This window comes from Acipenser ruthenus, chromosome 1, assembly GCF_902713425.1.
Source record: "Acipenser ruthenus chromosome 1, fAciRut3.2 maternal haplotype, whole genome shotgun sequence".
NCBI lineage: Eukaryota > Metazoa > Chordata > Actinopteri > Acipenseriformes > Acipenseridae > Acipenser > Acipenser ruthenus.
Window position 1 is genome coordinate 15,063,065 of NC_081189.1, and position 16,578 is coordinate 15,079,642.

General features: G+C 37.2%; 1 protein-coding gene across 1 annotated transcript in view; it reads left to right on the forward strand.

The window, feature by feature from the left end:
• LOC117404103 (succinyl-CoA:3-ketoacid coenzyme A transferase 1, mitochondrial) overlaps positions 1–16,578 on the forward strand; it is a 63,649-nt gene that overhangs the window by 36,044 nt on the left and 11,027 nt on the right. Inside the window, exons 13-15 of the mRNA XM_059007828.1 lie at positions 1,037–1,112; positions 12,293–12,382; positions 14,400–14,480. Of these exons, the coding sequence (XP_058863811.1) occupies positions 1,037–1,112; positions 12,293–12,382; positions 14,400–14,480 (247 nt within the window). The remainder of the gene's footprint in view (positions 1–1,036; positions 1,113–12,292; positions 12,383–14,399; positions 14,481–16,578) is intronic.

Below are 16,578 nucleotides of genomic sequence, written 5' to 3' on the forward strand. Positions count from 1 at the left end.
GGTCCTCTGGAAGATGTGAAGAGTTGTTTATTTGTTTGGTTTGATTCGCTGGCAGCAGGGCTGGCAGATGAGAATACATTTCACATCAAGAGCCTGCAGCCTCTGCAAGTGGAACAGCCAGAATGAAACCTGCCTCTCAGGAGACCTGCCCGAGCATATATACAAAAATTAATTCAAACTATTCAAGCAGAGATTCTCAAACTTTTTTGTTTGGGGTACCAGTTTTTCTAAACTATTTTAAAACTAATTAAAAACAAGAAAGAAAAACGAATGTAAATGTTTAATGTACTGTATACTGTCTGAGTATCACAAGGCCTATCTGACTTTTTAAATGTATGTTTTTACAAAATAGTGGTTTCCAGTAGAATCCCAGTTTGGAAACCACTGGCCAAGAGCATGATTCATTTGATGGACGGTATTATTATTCCCCAATCAGGTTCTGTGGAGCAGCAGTCTAGCTTTGTGTGTGACCACATGTAGCCAAACATAAGAGATACACGCATGCTGTACATATGGCACTACACATTAAATCAGAAAATGAAAAAAAAAAAAAAAACCTTCTGGCAAAGCACAAGTGAATTCCATTCCAAAACTTATTTCAGCTTTGACAACACTTACCTTTGTGTCAAACTGCAGTTCTAACTTGAAACTGCCCGTCATAGTTTAAGAAACTTTTTGTATTATTTTTTTATTATTATTATTATTAATAAAAAGCCCTTGTTTCTCACCTTCCCTTTGTCACTTGGGTCAGTGTATTTGTGGCTTGTGGTCTCCACACAGACAGGAGCAGTGGGGATGGTGTGGCTACCTCTGGACATCATTGATATGTGTGTGTTTTTTATTGTTTACAACCAAATAGGATTTACCTTTTCCCTAAAATGTCTATTAATGTTGGGTTATGCTATTCATCTATCCAGAGGGATACATGAACCCTGGCCCACTCCACCTCTAGGATCCCAGTCTAAAATCACTGACCAGATCAAATCAATGTATTCAAAGTAAATTCATTTCTGAATGTTTTTATTTCCAACAACAGGGGCCACATCAACTTGACGATGCTGGGAGCGATGCAAGTTTCCAAGAATGGAGATTTGGCTAACTGGATGATTCCTGTAAGTTTACTACACTTTAATCAGATCTGTTACTGCAATGTTATTAGTTAGCTGTATTCTGAATTCCTTGTATTGCAATACAGTAATCTGATACAGTAAGCTGTTTTTTTCCAAAGTGAATATCAAAGTCATACAAAAGCCTTCTTGTAATTTCAAGGTAACACTGACATCCTGCATGTGTCTAGTTTTCTGATGAAGGATCCCTGCACAGCTGCTAAAGTAGGTGTTACATACTTATTAATGCCAGAAGCAGACAGCGTCTTCAAAGGAGCAGGGATCGTTTTATTGACTGGCAGGATGTGTGTGGCACAGATTGATTTCTTTACCAGTGTCTTTGTATTGCTTCCCAATAGGGAGTTTGTGATGGTTGTCAGTTTTCAAACTTTTAGTTTTTTTGTAAATCAGGCTATCAGGTATTAGTTGGTAAAAGGCTTTAAAATCAGCCATGTGGCAAAATGCCCATGAGTTGTGTTTATGTTATGTCTTAAAGTAAGTGACAAGATTTTTTTTTCATTGTGACATACTGCAGCGCAAATGCATTCTATTGCTAAGCATGCTGCGTTTCATCTAAAACTAACACTGATACAAAATGGTGATATTCACAAAAAAACATTAAGGTGCAAGCAAACTTTGATCTAAATTGTTACTTTCATAATGATATTTTAGTAGAGGAATTTCAAAGATGTTCCAAAAGCCCGGGTCTGAAGAATGCACTTCTGTACACACAGCTCACCTGTTCGCGGGGATGAGTTCCGTCATACCTACTCACATGGCCTTGTAAAAGTAATCGATTTTACCGCAAAGTACCTTCAAATGAGTTTGGGAAGCTTCAGTAATGTTACTGATATCTCATTTAAAGAAAATGGAAACATTTGTGCCATAAGCAAAATATGTCATGAAAAACTGTGACATACGGCATTAAAATAAAATATATAACTAGATAAACCAACCAACATATTTAGTTTTAAATGTATTTAAAAGGTATTAAAGCCAAAAATCGTCTTGGACAACTGGAAGCTGCTACAGACTAGAAAATGCTGGCAAATGTTGGACAGTGGCTTATTTTCCCACCTGAGACTGCCACCACTAACCTTTGACCTGATATTGTCTTGTGGTCTGGATCAGCACGCCTTGTTCACCTGGTAGAGTTAATATTGCCATGGGAGGATCCTGTGGATGAGGCGTATGTAAGGAAGAAACTTCAGTACGCTCAACTAGCTGCTGAAGCGGAACAGCGAGGACGGAGAGTCCAGGCAGTGTCCAGCCCGCGTTGAACCGCGACCGCCTATTGACAGTGTCCCACCTCTGTCTAACGGCACTTCTCTTGCTGGAAACAGCCAGACAGTCTATGTCTAGAAGTAGCGCTGGGTAGTGTCACGAGAAAGGAGGTCATCACCACATCAATGTTGTAGAGCTGCATGCAGATTATCTGGCCTTTCAAAATTTTTTACACAAGGTTCAAGGGAGACATGTGCTTATATGCACAGACAACACAACAGTGGTGGCCTACATCAACCACTAGTGTGGCCTGCGATCGCCCAGTCTTCATTGTGCGGCCCGCAAGCTTTTGCTGTGGGCTCACGAGAACCTCCTCTCACTGATGGCAGTTCATCTGCCCGGGGTGACGAACTGGTCGAAAGACCTCCTCTCAAAGGGAGTCCCCAGCAACTCAGTGGAGGCTTCATGTTGATGTTAATGGGATTAACATTAAAAAAATAAATGGTTTACGCAACCAAGATGGTACTGCAAAATGCTAAAAAAAATCCAGCTCTGGTTTAAAATAACGTAACTTTCCAGATTGTCCTTTTTTTTTTTTTTTTTTTTTTTTTTAAACCTCAAATCTCGGACCAGTTATTTGAATTCCACTGAAAATATTGCTTAGCCAGATCAACATGGGTGTAAAAATAAGGTTTACAGTGTTAGTAAGTTGTTTCTTACAGTACTAGACAAGAAGAGGTGCTGTAAATGAAGTAATAAACAGGACTGCTTGATATCTGGAGGGAAGCAAACAAATGCAAAATCTCTGTAGGTGTATGTAACACATTGGAACCCTTGTGGTCTCTGTAAACTCTTCCTGGTAAAGCACAATCATGTTCCTCCAAGCAGCCATTCTGAGTGAAATCGAATCCGGCTGTCAGCACTGGCAGTGTAATTACAATCATTCTGTAATTGCCTCATTTGAGGCTCAGCAGCCCATAGACATGATGACATTTTCTAAACCATTCTTCAAGGCCTTTCTATCCCCTCTCCATTGTAAAATGTTCTGTAATTCAAGCAACACATGTCACACACATGTCCTTCTTTTTGTCTTAGCTTTAAGAGAGCCTTTGCTGTGTTTCCATTCTGTGCTGGATTCAAGTAATGTTCTAGGGCACTATTTAATCAAGCTTAGACTAGCAGCATCGTATATATGTATTTTGAGCTTATCAAAGTATTCGTCTCAGTTTTGTGATCACAGGTTTTATCTGTGGATATTGTTTGTAATCAAATCTAAATCAACTGCTGCCTAAAGTAAGAAGTGTAGCCATAAATCAAATGTGTCATAGTTAAAAGAATGATATTTTAATAGCACATATTTGTAGTCTATAATACTTGTAGTTAATCACTTTTTATTTAAAAGAAAATACCAGAGGTAGTAACCTGTCAAAATTGTCAAACTGTATTATTATTAATTTCTACATCATATTCCTCTAATGTATATATGCAGTAATATGTTAAAATTTCTCCATTTAAAAATATTGTATTCAAAAGGCACGTCGAGCTACATGAAAGAAGACAGTAACAGCTTCAAAGCGTTTATGAGTTAAAAGGTAACGGTGAAAAAGGATTGAATACATGCATAGAAGAAGCCCAGTGATGAGACTGAGAGAATAGGGGTGGATTAGAAACAGAGGACAACTGAGAGTTCAAATGCAGTATTTTACAGGCAGTATTTCACAATATAGTATTGTACAAACTGCATCTGTCAACATATTTATTGTAATGCATTTCACAGCATGTTCTATTTGTAAAAGGAGACCGCTACGAGTAATTGAATGTAGGCCTCCGCTTCATAACTATTTCATAAGGTCTCCTTTTCAATAAAGTGAGGTTAACCAATTCCTATATACAGTACAGGAAATCAAGGGTAACACACCCTACTGAGTTTGATATGGACAAGTACAGTAGTGTCTTCAGAATGACTGCATAGCGAGGCACATGCATTTCTATTGATACAACAAAGGTAGTAACTGATGTTGAAACTGGAATTACCATGAGAGATTTTCTTGAACATATAATAGCAATACATATTTTAAGGGACTTCAGATATTGTGTATTGATACTAGCAGTGAAGCAGCTGTGGACGTATGAACTGTGAGCTGTTTTAAAAGTCATTGTTTTACAGTACACAGTGTCAGACATCGTGGGGTTTATTGATGTGAGGTCATTGTCAATGTTGTAGGTGTATTTTTACCAATGTTGTTAATGGTCTCAGGATGCATTTTTATCAGTTTGGAGAGTTACAGTATTAGACTGTGCAGCTGGAAGCAAGTACAGTAGAATAGAGTGTTGAAGTTAAATACATCCTGATGGTAAAATAGCTGACTGTTACTTGAAAGTGAAGCAAAAGACAAAAAAGATAGAAAATTGCTTGGAGGTTCTTTGTAACCCTTAAGTTTAAGGATATTTAGGACATGTTTACATATATTTTTACTAGGAGTGCAACAAATATAGTCGATGCATCGATTATTGATCATCTGACCTTAAATTTTACCGAGCTTCGATTTCATTTTGGTGAATCGATGCATTGAATTAGTACCCAGTTTAAAGTCTCCTGTTGCCGGTTTGCATTAAAGCCTTGGCTGCGTCCCAAACCATTCCCTTGCACCCTACACCCTTCGACAAGTGTACACTTCGCGTGATGGTTTACTGATGTCACAGAGTGTGCACTTGGGTGAGTGAGGGAGTAGGGTGTAGGGTGGAGCTATAAGCATTAAATGGGACGCACTTCAGCATCATCATTCAGCGCCTTTACCTATGACTGAGCAAGAAGCTACACAATCTTTTGCCGTCAGATTATAGTTTGGAAGAATGGCTGTAGCAATTGCACTATTCCTGTTCCAAAGAACTGTGGCAAGGATTTCAGCAAGTAGGAGACGTCTTCACCACGCTATTGCCCTACTGAGCGAACAAGAGATATTTAGAACATTTTACATGTATATGGTTATTTTTAAACTTTGAGATAATATGAAAAACTTTGCTATTGGTTAATAAAATGCAAACTTTGCCACATCTTACGAACATGTACGGAATAAAGTAGCCTAATATTTACATTTCTTTTGTTTGTTTTAAATAAGATTTTAAATAATAAGTTATCTATTTTACTTTAAATCCAATAGGTAATGTATTTTGCTTTATGTTCATTATCACTACGAAATGGCTAAAGGTTCTACACTAATTTATTAATCACTGCAAACACATATAATGGAAACATTAAAAGTGTGCAGGCCACATAAAAGTTTCAAATGTCACTCCCAGCCCAGCTTTGCGGCATTTCTTTTCCCCATGAAGAGGACATCGTTTGCCTCACGCAGCTGGATCAGTTATAGGGTATCTTCCTCTGTCCCTGTATTTCGTAAAAAAAAAATAATAATAATTTTGAAATATATTGCTCGCTTATATCATCTCCTAGTATTGTAGCTACCTATTGAGTTAGTTAATTAATTAACTAATTGATAGATAATTAATTCCAGCAATCGATATGTACTGAAAAGATACTTCACTGTACTTTCTAATCGTATATTTAAATCGTGATCATAGATTTAAAAAGATTAATTTTATTAGCTAAGCGACTTAGTACAACAGTACATTTCACAAATAATTTGCTTGTTAAATAACTTAACAATATCTACAATTTCCTAGCTAATTACATTTACATTATATTTAAGTGCAGCTGCGTCTGACATATTTGCAAATTGTTCCGCCTTTAACGCAAAGAGTTCTGGGACTTCATCATCACAAAAACACTTCCGCAGATGTCAGCTGTTTTGTACATTCAGTCGAAGGGTGCAGTGAAGGGCACATAAAGCTCCCTTCACTCGTTCCCTAAGGAGTTGGGACAACCCTTAAGATGGCGAACTTAGTATTTCCGCCCCTCAAGGGAAGGTAACGAGTAAGCAAGGGTGCGGTTTGGGAGAGAGCTGCAGTTAAGCTCTAATGTGTATGCTTATTTACAGAAAACAAACAAAAACATTGACATATGAAACAGAGTACAGGGACCAAAATAAACTGTTTAAACAAAAACATAAGTCATACACAAAACACTCTTTACCTTCCAGCTGGGCAGTGACCTTCACTAAAGGTTCTCCCAAAAACCTTCAACTAAGCAAAGGATTTGGTCTCCCTTTTATACCATGTGGCTGGGACTTGATTGATGATCAATTATTCAATCAAAGCTCAGCCACATTCCACACGTGAATTAACCCCATCCCTGCCAAACTTAAATTCAAAATAATAAATCTTTATTGAAAAACACATAGCCAAACAAAACACTATTTAAAGGCAAGGGCTTCCGCCAGGTCACACATAAACGTAATTATAAACCTAATTCGTCTCGGCCTATCAGGTTCAGAGTATAGTGGTTCTTATCCTACAGTAGATGCCCTCTAAAGCTAACGGGATTTGAAACTTTACAACAACATGCATTTCAAGTAGCCTCAGGGGTGTGCAATTTTTAAAAAAAAACTTGTTGTCCAAGGGACAAAATGCTAGAGAAATCTACTTGTCCTTCTTAAAAATCGAATTGCCACCTCCCTGTCGCACAAAACACACACAAAAAAGTAGAATATAACTTGTAGGATTCTGGTTTGATTTAACAGTGAACACAATCAATCAATTAGTGATTAACGGGTGGATCTAGCCTTGTAGCTTGACAGGTTCACTAAATTCTTCAAGATAGACAAAAGGTTTATATATATTTGACAATCTTCATGTTTTAATAGTTTCACAAATCGATGGATTGTGCATGTCCAATAAATAACTAATATCACTTCTGTTCAAATCTAGTTTTACTGTAGCATTTTAAAAATATGTAAATATGGTAAATAGCAAACTAGGTTAGCAACACTAACATTGAAAAGAAAAAAATAATTACATTTTTTGCCAGGGAAAGTTTGTTTTCAAATGCTTCTAGACAGTAAACTTCAGCAAGTACTGTACACACTTGACCACAAATTACAAAACCCAATTTTTGTCTAATCCACTAATACCTTAGTGACTGATTTTTTTTTTTATAATAATAATAATAATAATAATAATAATAATAATAATAATAATAATAATAATAACAACTTTAATTTGATATAGCACCCTTCACGTCGAGGTATCTCAGGGTGCTGCACAATATGAAAAAACAAAATCAGGAACAATAATAATAAAACTAAGCAAACAACAAACAGTCAATTAAAAAATACAAATAAAAAAAAAACAATTCCTAAGATCATAAAGACAATAATTACAAAAAAACATTAACAGTTTTAAGAGCAACTCCACAGGATCACTGTAAAAAGGCTGCCGAGAACACATTTGTAGATATCATATCTGTAGAAGAGACAGGCGAGAAATCTGAAAGAACAGAGATAGCGGGGTTAGACCATAGAGATGCATCAGAGGTGTTACTCATTGATGGAAATGATGCCCTTATAGTTTCAGCACAAGGCAAACTCCTCACAGCGATCAGGGTTAGAGTCAGAGGTCGTGGGAACGCAAGACGAGATCTTGTCAAAAGTATTAAAAAGAACTCAAAGATTACTAGATTACTGCATTTAAATGCCAGGTTCATGCATTAAGAATTCACCATCGCTTATTTGCTAAATTACAAAAATCTGTAATAATACCTTAAATTTTAAAGATTCGTCTGTGCCTTGCCAGGAGCTCTCTTGGCAGCCATTTCTGGGTTTCTTTGTCACCAATAGAAGATCAGCTTTCCCCACAGCTAGCCAATAAGAAGTGATAGGGTTTATTATTATTTATATCTTAGTAGACACCCTTATCCAGGACGACTTACAATTGTTATAAGATATCACATTATTTGGCCTTACTGATTAACCAGCGTGTATCTGTAGGAGACAGGCGAGAAATCTGAAAGAACAGAGATAGCGGGGTCAGACAATAGAGATGCAAGGGTTGGGATGTAAACACTTTTTAAAATGTTTGTGTGTAGGTACTAGACTTCTGCAATTCAATTTTCAGAAACTTGTGTGGCTCTCTAGAAATATACCCAGAGTGTTTTTCTAGCAACAGAAAGAACATAGGAAAAATAAATAAATAAAAACTACTTGTCCGATGGGTAAAGTATAACAGCAGAACTTGTTGTCCCGGGCATCGGGCGATACGAATTGCACACCCCTGAGCCTATGCAATCCAGTACAAAATAAAATCTAAAAACACGAAAAACAATTTCCTCATGCACTCGCATATTGTTTTTTAATAGCATTGTTGTTCTCTGCAGTGGTTATTACGAGCTAGATTATTGAGTTCTTAATAGTCTTTTGTTATGTGCCCTTCCTGTTGCTGCAGGCAATTATCTAGCAAATAATGACATCTGAGTCTGACATTATTTCTTAAATATGGATATAAATGAATTTAAATATTGTCAGTGAAACATGTTTCTGTATCTTTTTCTCTTCTTGGGATTGATATGAGTGACAGATGTTGTTTATGTACAATTGGATGGGGAGGCCAGCTGGCTGTGAAAGAGTTAACCGTGTGCTGTGTTTTTTGTTGGCACAGCAAGCTGTTTCCAGGCACACTAAGCAGTATAGAAAGTACCCAGAGAACTGTGCATATACCAGTAAAATCACTGAGAAAATGTGTGTGAGCAAGCTCTGAGCAAATGGTAAATTACTGTCGCTCGCAAATCAGAGCGACGTCTGAGGGTGAACTTCATTTAATAGTATGACCCCCATTAAAAAAAAGAGTTAATATGGTAAATAGCTACAAGCATTTCTATATGAAATGTACAAAAATAGCCCTTTCAACCCTAATCTAACATTCCTGTTCTGGATGCCCTTTTTCTTCTTTCGGCACAAATTACATATTTATAGAACATCACAGTTCATCTTAGGTCACCCAGACCCGGGAGGCATGTTAGACACACGACTCACAAGTGCAGAAAAAAAAAAAAAAATCGCAATGTGTCTAGGTGGCACAGCAAGCTAAGTCACTGGCTTTTTGTGTATGTTCCTCTGGAGGATTTGGGTTCAAATCTGTCCCAGTAAGCCAATGAAATGAGTTGTGTTCTAGTCTTAATCTAACCAGCAGTGGACATACATTTACATCACAAATTCAACACAATTTGCAGTATTTGCTGGAGAGAACCCCTCAACAGTCGTGTGTGTGTGTGCGTGCATGCGTGTGTGTGCATGTGTGTGGGTGTACTTCTACATTCTGACAAGAAAGAAAGAAAGCACTACAATGGGCCTGCTTTCAGTTTTTCAAAGTGCACAGCTGAAAAGTATAAATGTTTTATTTCATATGTTGGTTTGGAGAGGCTTGTACTATATCAATTAAGACGTATTCTTATACAGTGATTATTAATCATTACATGAATAGTGCACATTCCGGTTTTGTTACCAAATAGCAAAAGCAGGCAAGGGTGCACAGTGTTATGATCGGGAATGCTTTGTTTTTGTTCACAAAAACCCACATTTCTACTTAATAGGCTGGTAATGTTGGCTCTTCATAAATATTTAATGTAATAATTATAAAGCTGTTTATTAATTAGCAATAATGTATTGTGCCCATCATTTAGATTGCAAATGTCTCAAAGATTTTTTAATCTTTGCGTAAAAAAGAATTAAATAAATAAATCATAAGCTAATTTTGCTATGTGCTGTTTTTTTTTTTTTTTTGCTGACTGAAATCTAGGTCTTAAAACTATTTCATTTGTTGTCATGGAAACACAGAGAAATGAGGCTCTTTGATCTGTGTAAATCTGCCTTCTTTTGACTTCTGGTGCTTGATAGTTGGAGTAGGAAGCAGCATAGGTGAAGTGACTGTGAAGTGTTTATTACAGTGGCTCATAATTATGCTTTTTATTTGTATGAAGCAGGATTGTGCTAGTTAACTAATATATTGTTATTATCTTACACAGCCAATGCATATCCCCTAGCAACTGGGCGAAACTTGGTATGGACATTTCAAAGTAAACGTTTTTTCAAAGTGACACGTTCATAGTTTAAATAGCTAAACATCTGTAACCAGCTGAACTTGGCAAACCCAGCCTGCAATCAGCCTAACCTAAAACTGTGACTAACGACTGTTTATAAACATAGAAATCAGTTCTAAGTCTCAAAACTGTGACGAGCGACTCCGTGTATAAACATATAGAAATCAGTTGTGGTACCAAATCAAATCAGGCATTCATCTCAAAAGTTAGTCTTTAATACTTGACATTACCTATATATTAAGAACTGATGCTGCATGTTAAGAAATGTCAATTCATTTAGTTAGATTACTAAAGCATAAGAGTCAGGGTCTCATATTTAATATGAGTGCACAAATGGGTGGTGAACATTGTGGGAATGTCAAATGTAATGAAGTCATTTCGGTTGTTCAGTTCTGTGGATGTGTATCTCCTTCCTAACGTGTTGTGTTAACTGACTGAAAGACATCTAGCAAACCACCTTCAGCTGTGTTTTTATTTCCACTGAAGACTGTGAATTGTTTTGCTAATGTGTGAGAAATTGATTAAATGAAGCTTTAAGCATCTATTTGTATCTAAATGTTTTTCTTTTTGCCTGGATTATATACTGATGTGTTCATTTTTGGTGTTACAGAATTCTTTACAACTCGTAATCAGACTTTTCAAAAGCAAAAGTTTGTTATTTCAGTAGAAAAAAAACGAACAGTTTTAAATTCAATAGATTTTGGAAAAAGCAAAGATACAGTACAGTGCAATTCAATTATTTGAGTTCACAGAACAGTTGCATTGCATGTTTTCCACAGCAGAGGAATATAAACAGGGTCACTATGAACCTGTGTGTGCCTCTGTGACTGGGTGCACGTTGCCAAGGACACTTGGAGACCAGAAGGCTGCAGTTAAGCACTCATATGCGCATATTTATTTGCTTTACAAATTTCACAAACACAAAACAACAAAACCCGCCGTCCCACACCATTCCTGCACCAACACAGTCCTCCACTAGCACCCGTGATCACTCTATATATACACCTGTGGCTTAATTCATTATTTCAACCTTGATTCAGCTGACGGCACCAGCCACATTCCCACATGTGTTTGCATGGAGAATTTGAACTTCCTCCCTGCCACCCAATACTCCCCACATGTACACACCCGTGCACTGGCAAGGCTTTCACCCTGCCGTGCTGCCACAGCCTCATACAGTCCAAGCTGCTTCATACAGTGGCTCAGTCAGTTGCTTTGGCATTCTTTTAAAAGTTCAACAGTAAGCAGCAGGAAAATAGTTGTAGCCCCAATTTCTACCAGATTTTCCAACACATGCCTGATACAAAGGAAAAAATAATACCATTCATTTCCGTCGGGAATTACTAAATTGTGAACAGTAAATCATTTCAGTAACTCAGAAGAGCTAAAAAAATATTGTTTCCAAGTACTACACTTCATTTTTCAATTGCAGCCCTTAGTTTTGAATGGTAAAATTGCAAAAATCAAGCTCGCTAAAAATGTGTGTTTTACAATCAGGAACTTTGGTGTTTCTTGGTGATGGGTGTAGAGAGGAGATGTTTTCACTGTCAGTGCTGCAGGCACATATTGTACACACTAGAACAGGTTAGACAGGGGTTGTGGATCCCGCAGCAGAATCGTTTTCCTCTCACAGTTTGTTGCGGACAAAGGATTAAAATCTCCCAGTAATTAAAAAAAACTCTACACAGACAACAGGTGACATTGTCCAGTGATGCGTAATTGAAACTACATCATATGAAAACTACTGTGTCACTCTTAGAAGACTCATTTAAATGTTATGATTCTGTACATTTTATTTGGTTGGCACTAAGCAAAAATTACAACAAACACTGTTTCAAAACAAAACAAAAACGTGGCCATCTGGCTTCAAAACTCCCTTTTAATTACACTGCAGAGAGAAGAGGAAGGTGCCTCCGCTTAATGGAAATGAAAATGATGTGTGATTCTTTCTTTCTTTTTGTGTTTTTCTCAGGGTAAGATGGTGAAGGGGATGGGTGGTGCTATGGACCTGGTCGCCAGTGCAGGAACCAAAGTGGTCGTTACCATGGAACACTCAGCCAAGGCAGGAATTTATTTTTTTAATTTTTTTTGTGAAATTGCCATTGGTTCCATTTCATAGACATAAAATGTGATTTATATGTAGGGAAAAGTAAAACAAATATTACAAGTGAGTATCATTGCAGTGTGAATGCTTGGTAGGGCACCCTGCTCAAACAGTAAAATATACGGTTCCTACTGAACCCACATGTGAAAAGATTTCTAGTGTAAATTCCTGTAGAAACATATTTCATACACTTTACTCTTGGTAATGTTACAACACCAGCCAGAAACCACTCCAGACCAATCTAAGCACTCAGAAGTCCAACTCATTTCTTTCACACTGGTTCTATAAAAGAAGCACCAGCTTGATTAAGTGCAGTGTGGGCTTCAATGTTACACAGCCTGATCCAGTGTTACACATTTAGAACATATTCAGTTCTGTGCTCCTCATCACAGATACAAATGCATTACCTTAGCTGTGCATTAAAAAGCAGCTGGACTAAAGTTGCTCCACAGAAGCCATCATCAGTTTCTGCCTAAAATGACAGCAGCTGACTTGAAATCCTTCAGAGAGAATCAGTTGCAGAAAGGTCTTTTTTTTGGCTTCCTGGCCACACCGCCCAGGCCCACTGTAATAATGTGGCTCATTTTACTAGAATAATTGTGTGCACGGATCCTAATTTGAGAATTCTTGCTGCTTCTGGAATAAGCAGTGAAGCGCTTGGGCTGTTAATCACGCTCCAGCTGCCATCCTGGGATTGTAAGCTGAAATATGGGGCCCCTGTTGCTTCAACATGAAATGATTCCAAACTGTTGGACACACGGGTTGTGGATCACACTTTTTGTCGCAGACATAACTTAACAGCCACTAGACTTCGAGCAGCAGATTTATTTGTGCTGTGTCAGGTGTGTTGGGAAATGGTTGTCATAGATGGCACAGGCATTACCCAAATACCATTTGCATCAAATCTGTTGTCTGGGTTTTTGGGCTTCACAGCGGGGTGAAAACAGTATCATAAATACCGACAGGTTGTCAAAGCAGATCAGTTGAGTGTCTCTCTTTAAAAACGAGTTTTAAGCTTCTGCCGTATTTTGACCCTAGTTATGCCTGATGCAGCATACTATTTTCCTACGGTTTCCAAGGCAACCTGTCGCTTTCCACAGTTGCTGTTATGTTCTTTTTTGTGAATTTGAATGGCTTTTTACATAAGCCCAAGGCACAGCTTAGTGTTTGTATTTATGTCTGTTTTTCGATTTTTTTTTCTCTTAAAGCACCTTATTCTAGAAACATCCAGTTCCTAGAACTCAAACTCATATGCATCAAAGTTAGCACTTTTACACAGCTTTCTTTTTCCCTGCATAACCTGCTGTCTTAAAAAATGATGTATGTGCTGTAAGTTGAAGAAGTTCACGATATTGTTGAAGAGGAGCCTACATGATTTAACGATAAAGGGCTCCTAAACAGCTTTTAAAAAATAAGTGGTAATCCATTGCAGAGTTTATTATTATTATTATTATTATTATTATTATTATTATTATTTATTTCTTAGCAGACGTCCTTATCCAGGGCGACTTACAATTGTTACAAGATATCACATATAAATTATTTCACATCATACAGATATCACATTATTTTACATACAATTACCCCATTTATACAGGTGGGTTTTTTCTGGAGCAATCTAGGTAAAGTACCTTGCTCAAGGGTACAACAGCAGTGTCCCCCACTGGGGACTGAACCCACAACCCTCCGGTCAAGAGTCCAGAGCCCTAACCACTACTCCACACTGCTGCCCAAAGTTGACCAAAGATTACTGGAATGGATTGGCAGTATTATGGCTGGTAGTTTTTGGTCTTTCTCCTGTACATATGTGACATAACAAATGCTGAATATATTTCAATTGGATATCATTTTTTATTTATGTCTATCCAATGTTTGTTACTATTATTTATGATTGTGTGTGTTTGTGTGTGTGTGTGTGTGTGTTAATAAAGAGTTAGATAGATTGAAATTAAAAGGTAATTGTACCTCATTTCAGGGCGGTGGACACAAAATCTTGGAGAAATGCAACTTGCCGTTGACGGGGAAGCAGTGTGTTGACCGGATCATCACAGAAAAGGTATTACCATGGAGACAATGAACAGTACAACTACTAGTATAGTAGGATGACTCAGCCATGTCACGACACTCAAGTATAAGGATTGAAAGTACTGGTAATATTTTGTTTAAAAGGTTGAGAGTGCCTATGTGGTTTGTTTCTACCCAAACAGAAAGACACTGTTTTGAAAATGAACTAAAGATGACTTTTATTCATTTGATTGGTTCATGTTGTCTTGTTAAACTATACAATAAAATGTATTTAATGGCTGTGGAGTGCAATGAAGCAGGAGTAAGCGTTGTCTTAACACTATAGACCACTATTCATTAGGTGATTTATAAGAGGGTCTTAATGTCCTGGGATTTGTTATAGTGTTCATTAATGTGCCTTTTCCTTGTGTGGATAGAAAACACATTCAAATATTTGCAGTAAGTGAGGTTGAAGGACTGTTTAAGAGCATTGCTTTCTGTTCCTAGTGGATTGATGCTTAAGTTCACTGTCACTGAAAGACATTCATAGATAATGATATGTTTCTGGGTTGATAGAAATATTGGAAACGCTGCAGGAAGCTTGGTATTGCACTCAGCAGTGTTGCACCGGCTCTGTAAACGCAGCACACAGTCACATTTCATTTCCACTGATATTATTCTGTCAGCATTTATGAACATTAAGTTCTTCACCACATATAAAAAGTCATAAATCCCAGAAATAAAACTGTTGTGAAGTCCCTTGGATTGCTCATTGAATAACGACATCTGGCTACTTTCCAGAGACATAAATAAAAATGATATTTGCAATAAAATTGGCCTTGCTGTATATAAGAACTAGTGACAGAAATACCAAAAACTGCAAATGTGCACTGCCCAAAATTGCAAACACAGCTTTTTGTAGGTATCACAAATACTATGTGGCTTGCTTTATTTCAAAAGAGACTTCGGTTTAAAATAGTACACACTGTGAAGAAGTGTTGCTTGTAATAATCAAACTAAACAGAAGTGAATGAAATGAAAAACACCATAGCGTGTGTTTATTTACGAACAAAACAAAATAAACAAAACAAACTTCTAATCCCTTTCTAGGGACACAACTACTGTAAACACTTTTTTCACCTGTCTAGCAGCCATGCAAGCTAAGCTTGTTCCCCTGTAAACACGAATAACTGTAACCAAATTACAAATCCAAACTCTTTGTCAATAACACCGTGCCACAGGGTTCGTTTTTATGCACTCTCCTTCCTAACACACATTCTCCTCTCCACCTTTTAAATGCTTGCTTAATTAATCCAATTAACCCCAATCAAGCAAGCAATTATCCAATTATGGCCATTTTCCCTGATGGAGAACCTGTTCCTAACCCCAGGGTCCTATAGCCTCCATATTACAGTTTGGAACATATATCCCATCACAACACACACACGCACACACACACACACACACGATGTGGGCCTAACTAAAAACTTGTACATTTTGTCTTTCTTTTAGTATATATGTTTGTTAAAAATACTGTACATACTATATACCTTTTGGGACTTGTAAGGGTGTGGATTTTAGATTTGTAGGTTTTGCAACCAGCATACTGTACACAAAGAAACAGTGATTCTGGGAACATCTTTCCTTGGGCTTATAAATTGAAGGAACAAGCCTTGGGAATTAGAAGGAATAACAATTGGAAAAATGTGAATGAAAATGAACACAATATAAATAAGGGACCAACAGTTTGTTAAAAAATTAATGGAGGGAATTATAGTGCAAAAAGTTCAGATGATTGTAACTGGCTGTTATGGATTTCCTCTGTATTTATAACATGTTTTATATAAAATGCTGCTATTCTAGGACCTCATTAGAATCCTATTTGTATTTTTTCAGGGACACAAAGCTTGTCTAAAATGATCAAACAGCCTCTTGTACTGTGTTGTCTCTACAAAACATTTGGTCCCACAGGACCGTCCATCCATTTATTTATTTATTTATTTATTTATTTATTTGTGTTGTGGGTTTTAATCTCAATCACCTGTTTTCTGTTGCATTAGGCAATTGACAGCATAATTAAAAGGGAATTATACATTATAATCTGTCTGTCTGTCTGAACATAGTACAAGGGCAGTAGATGTTAAATGCAC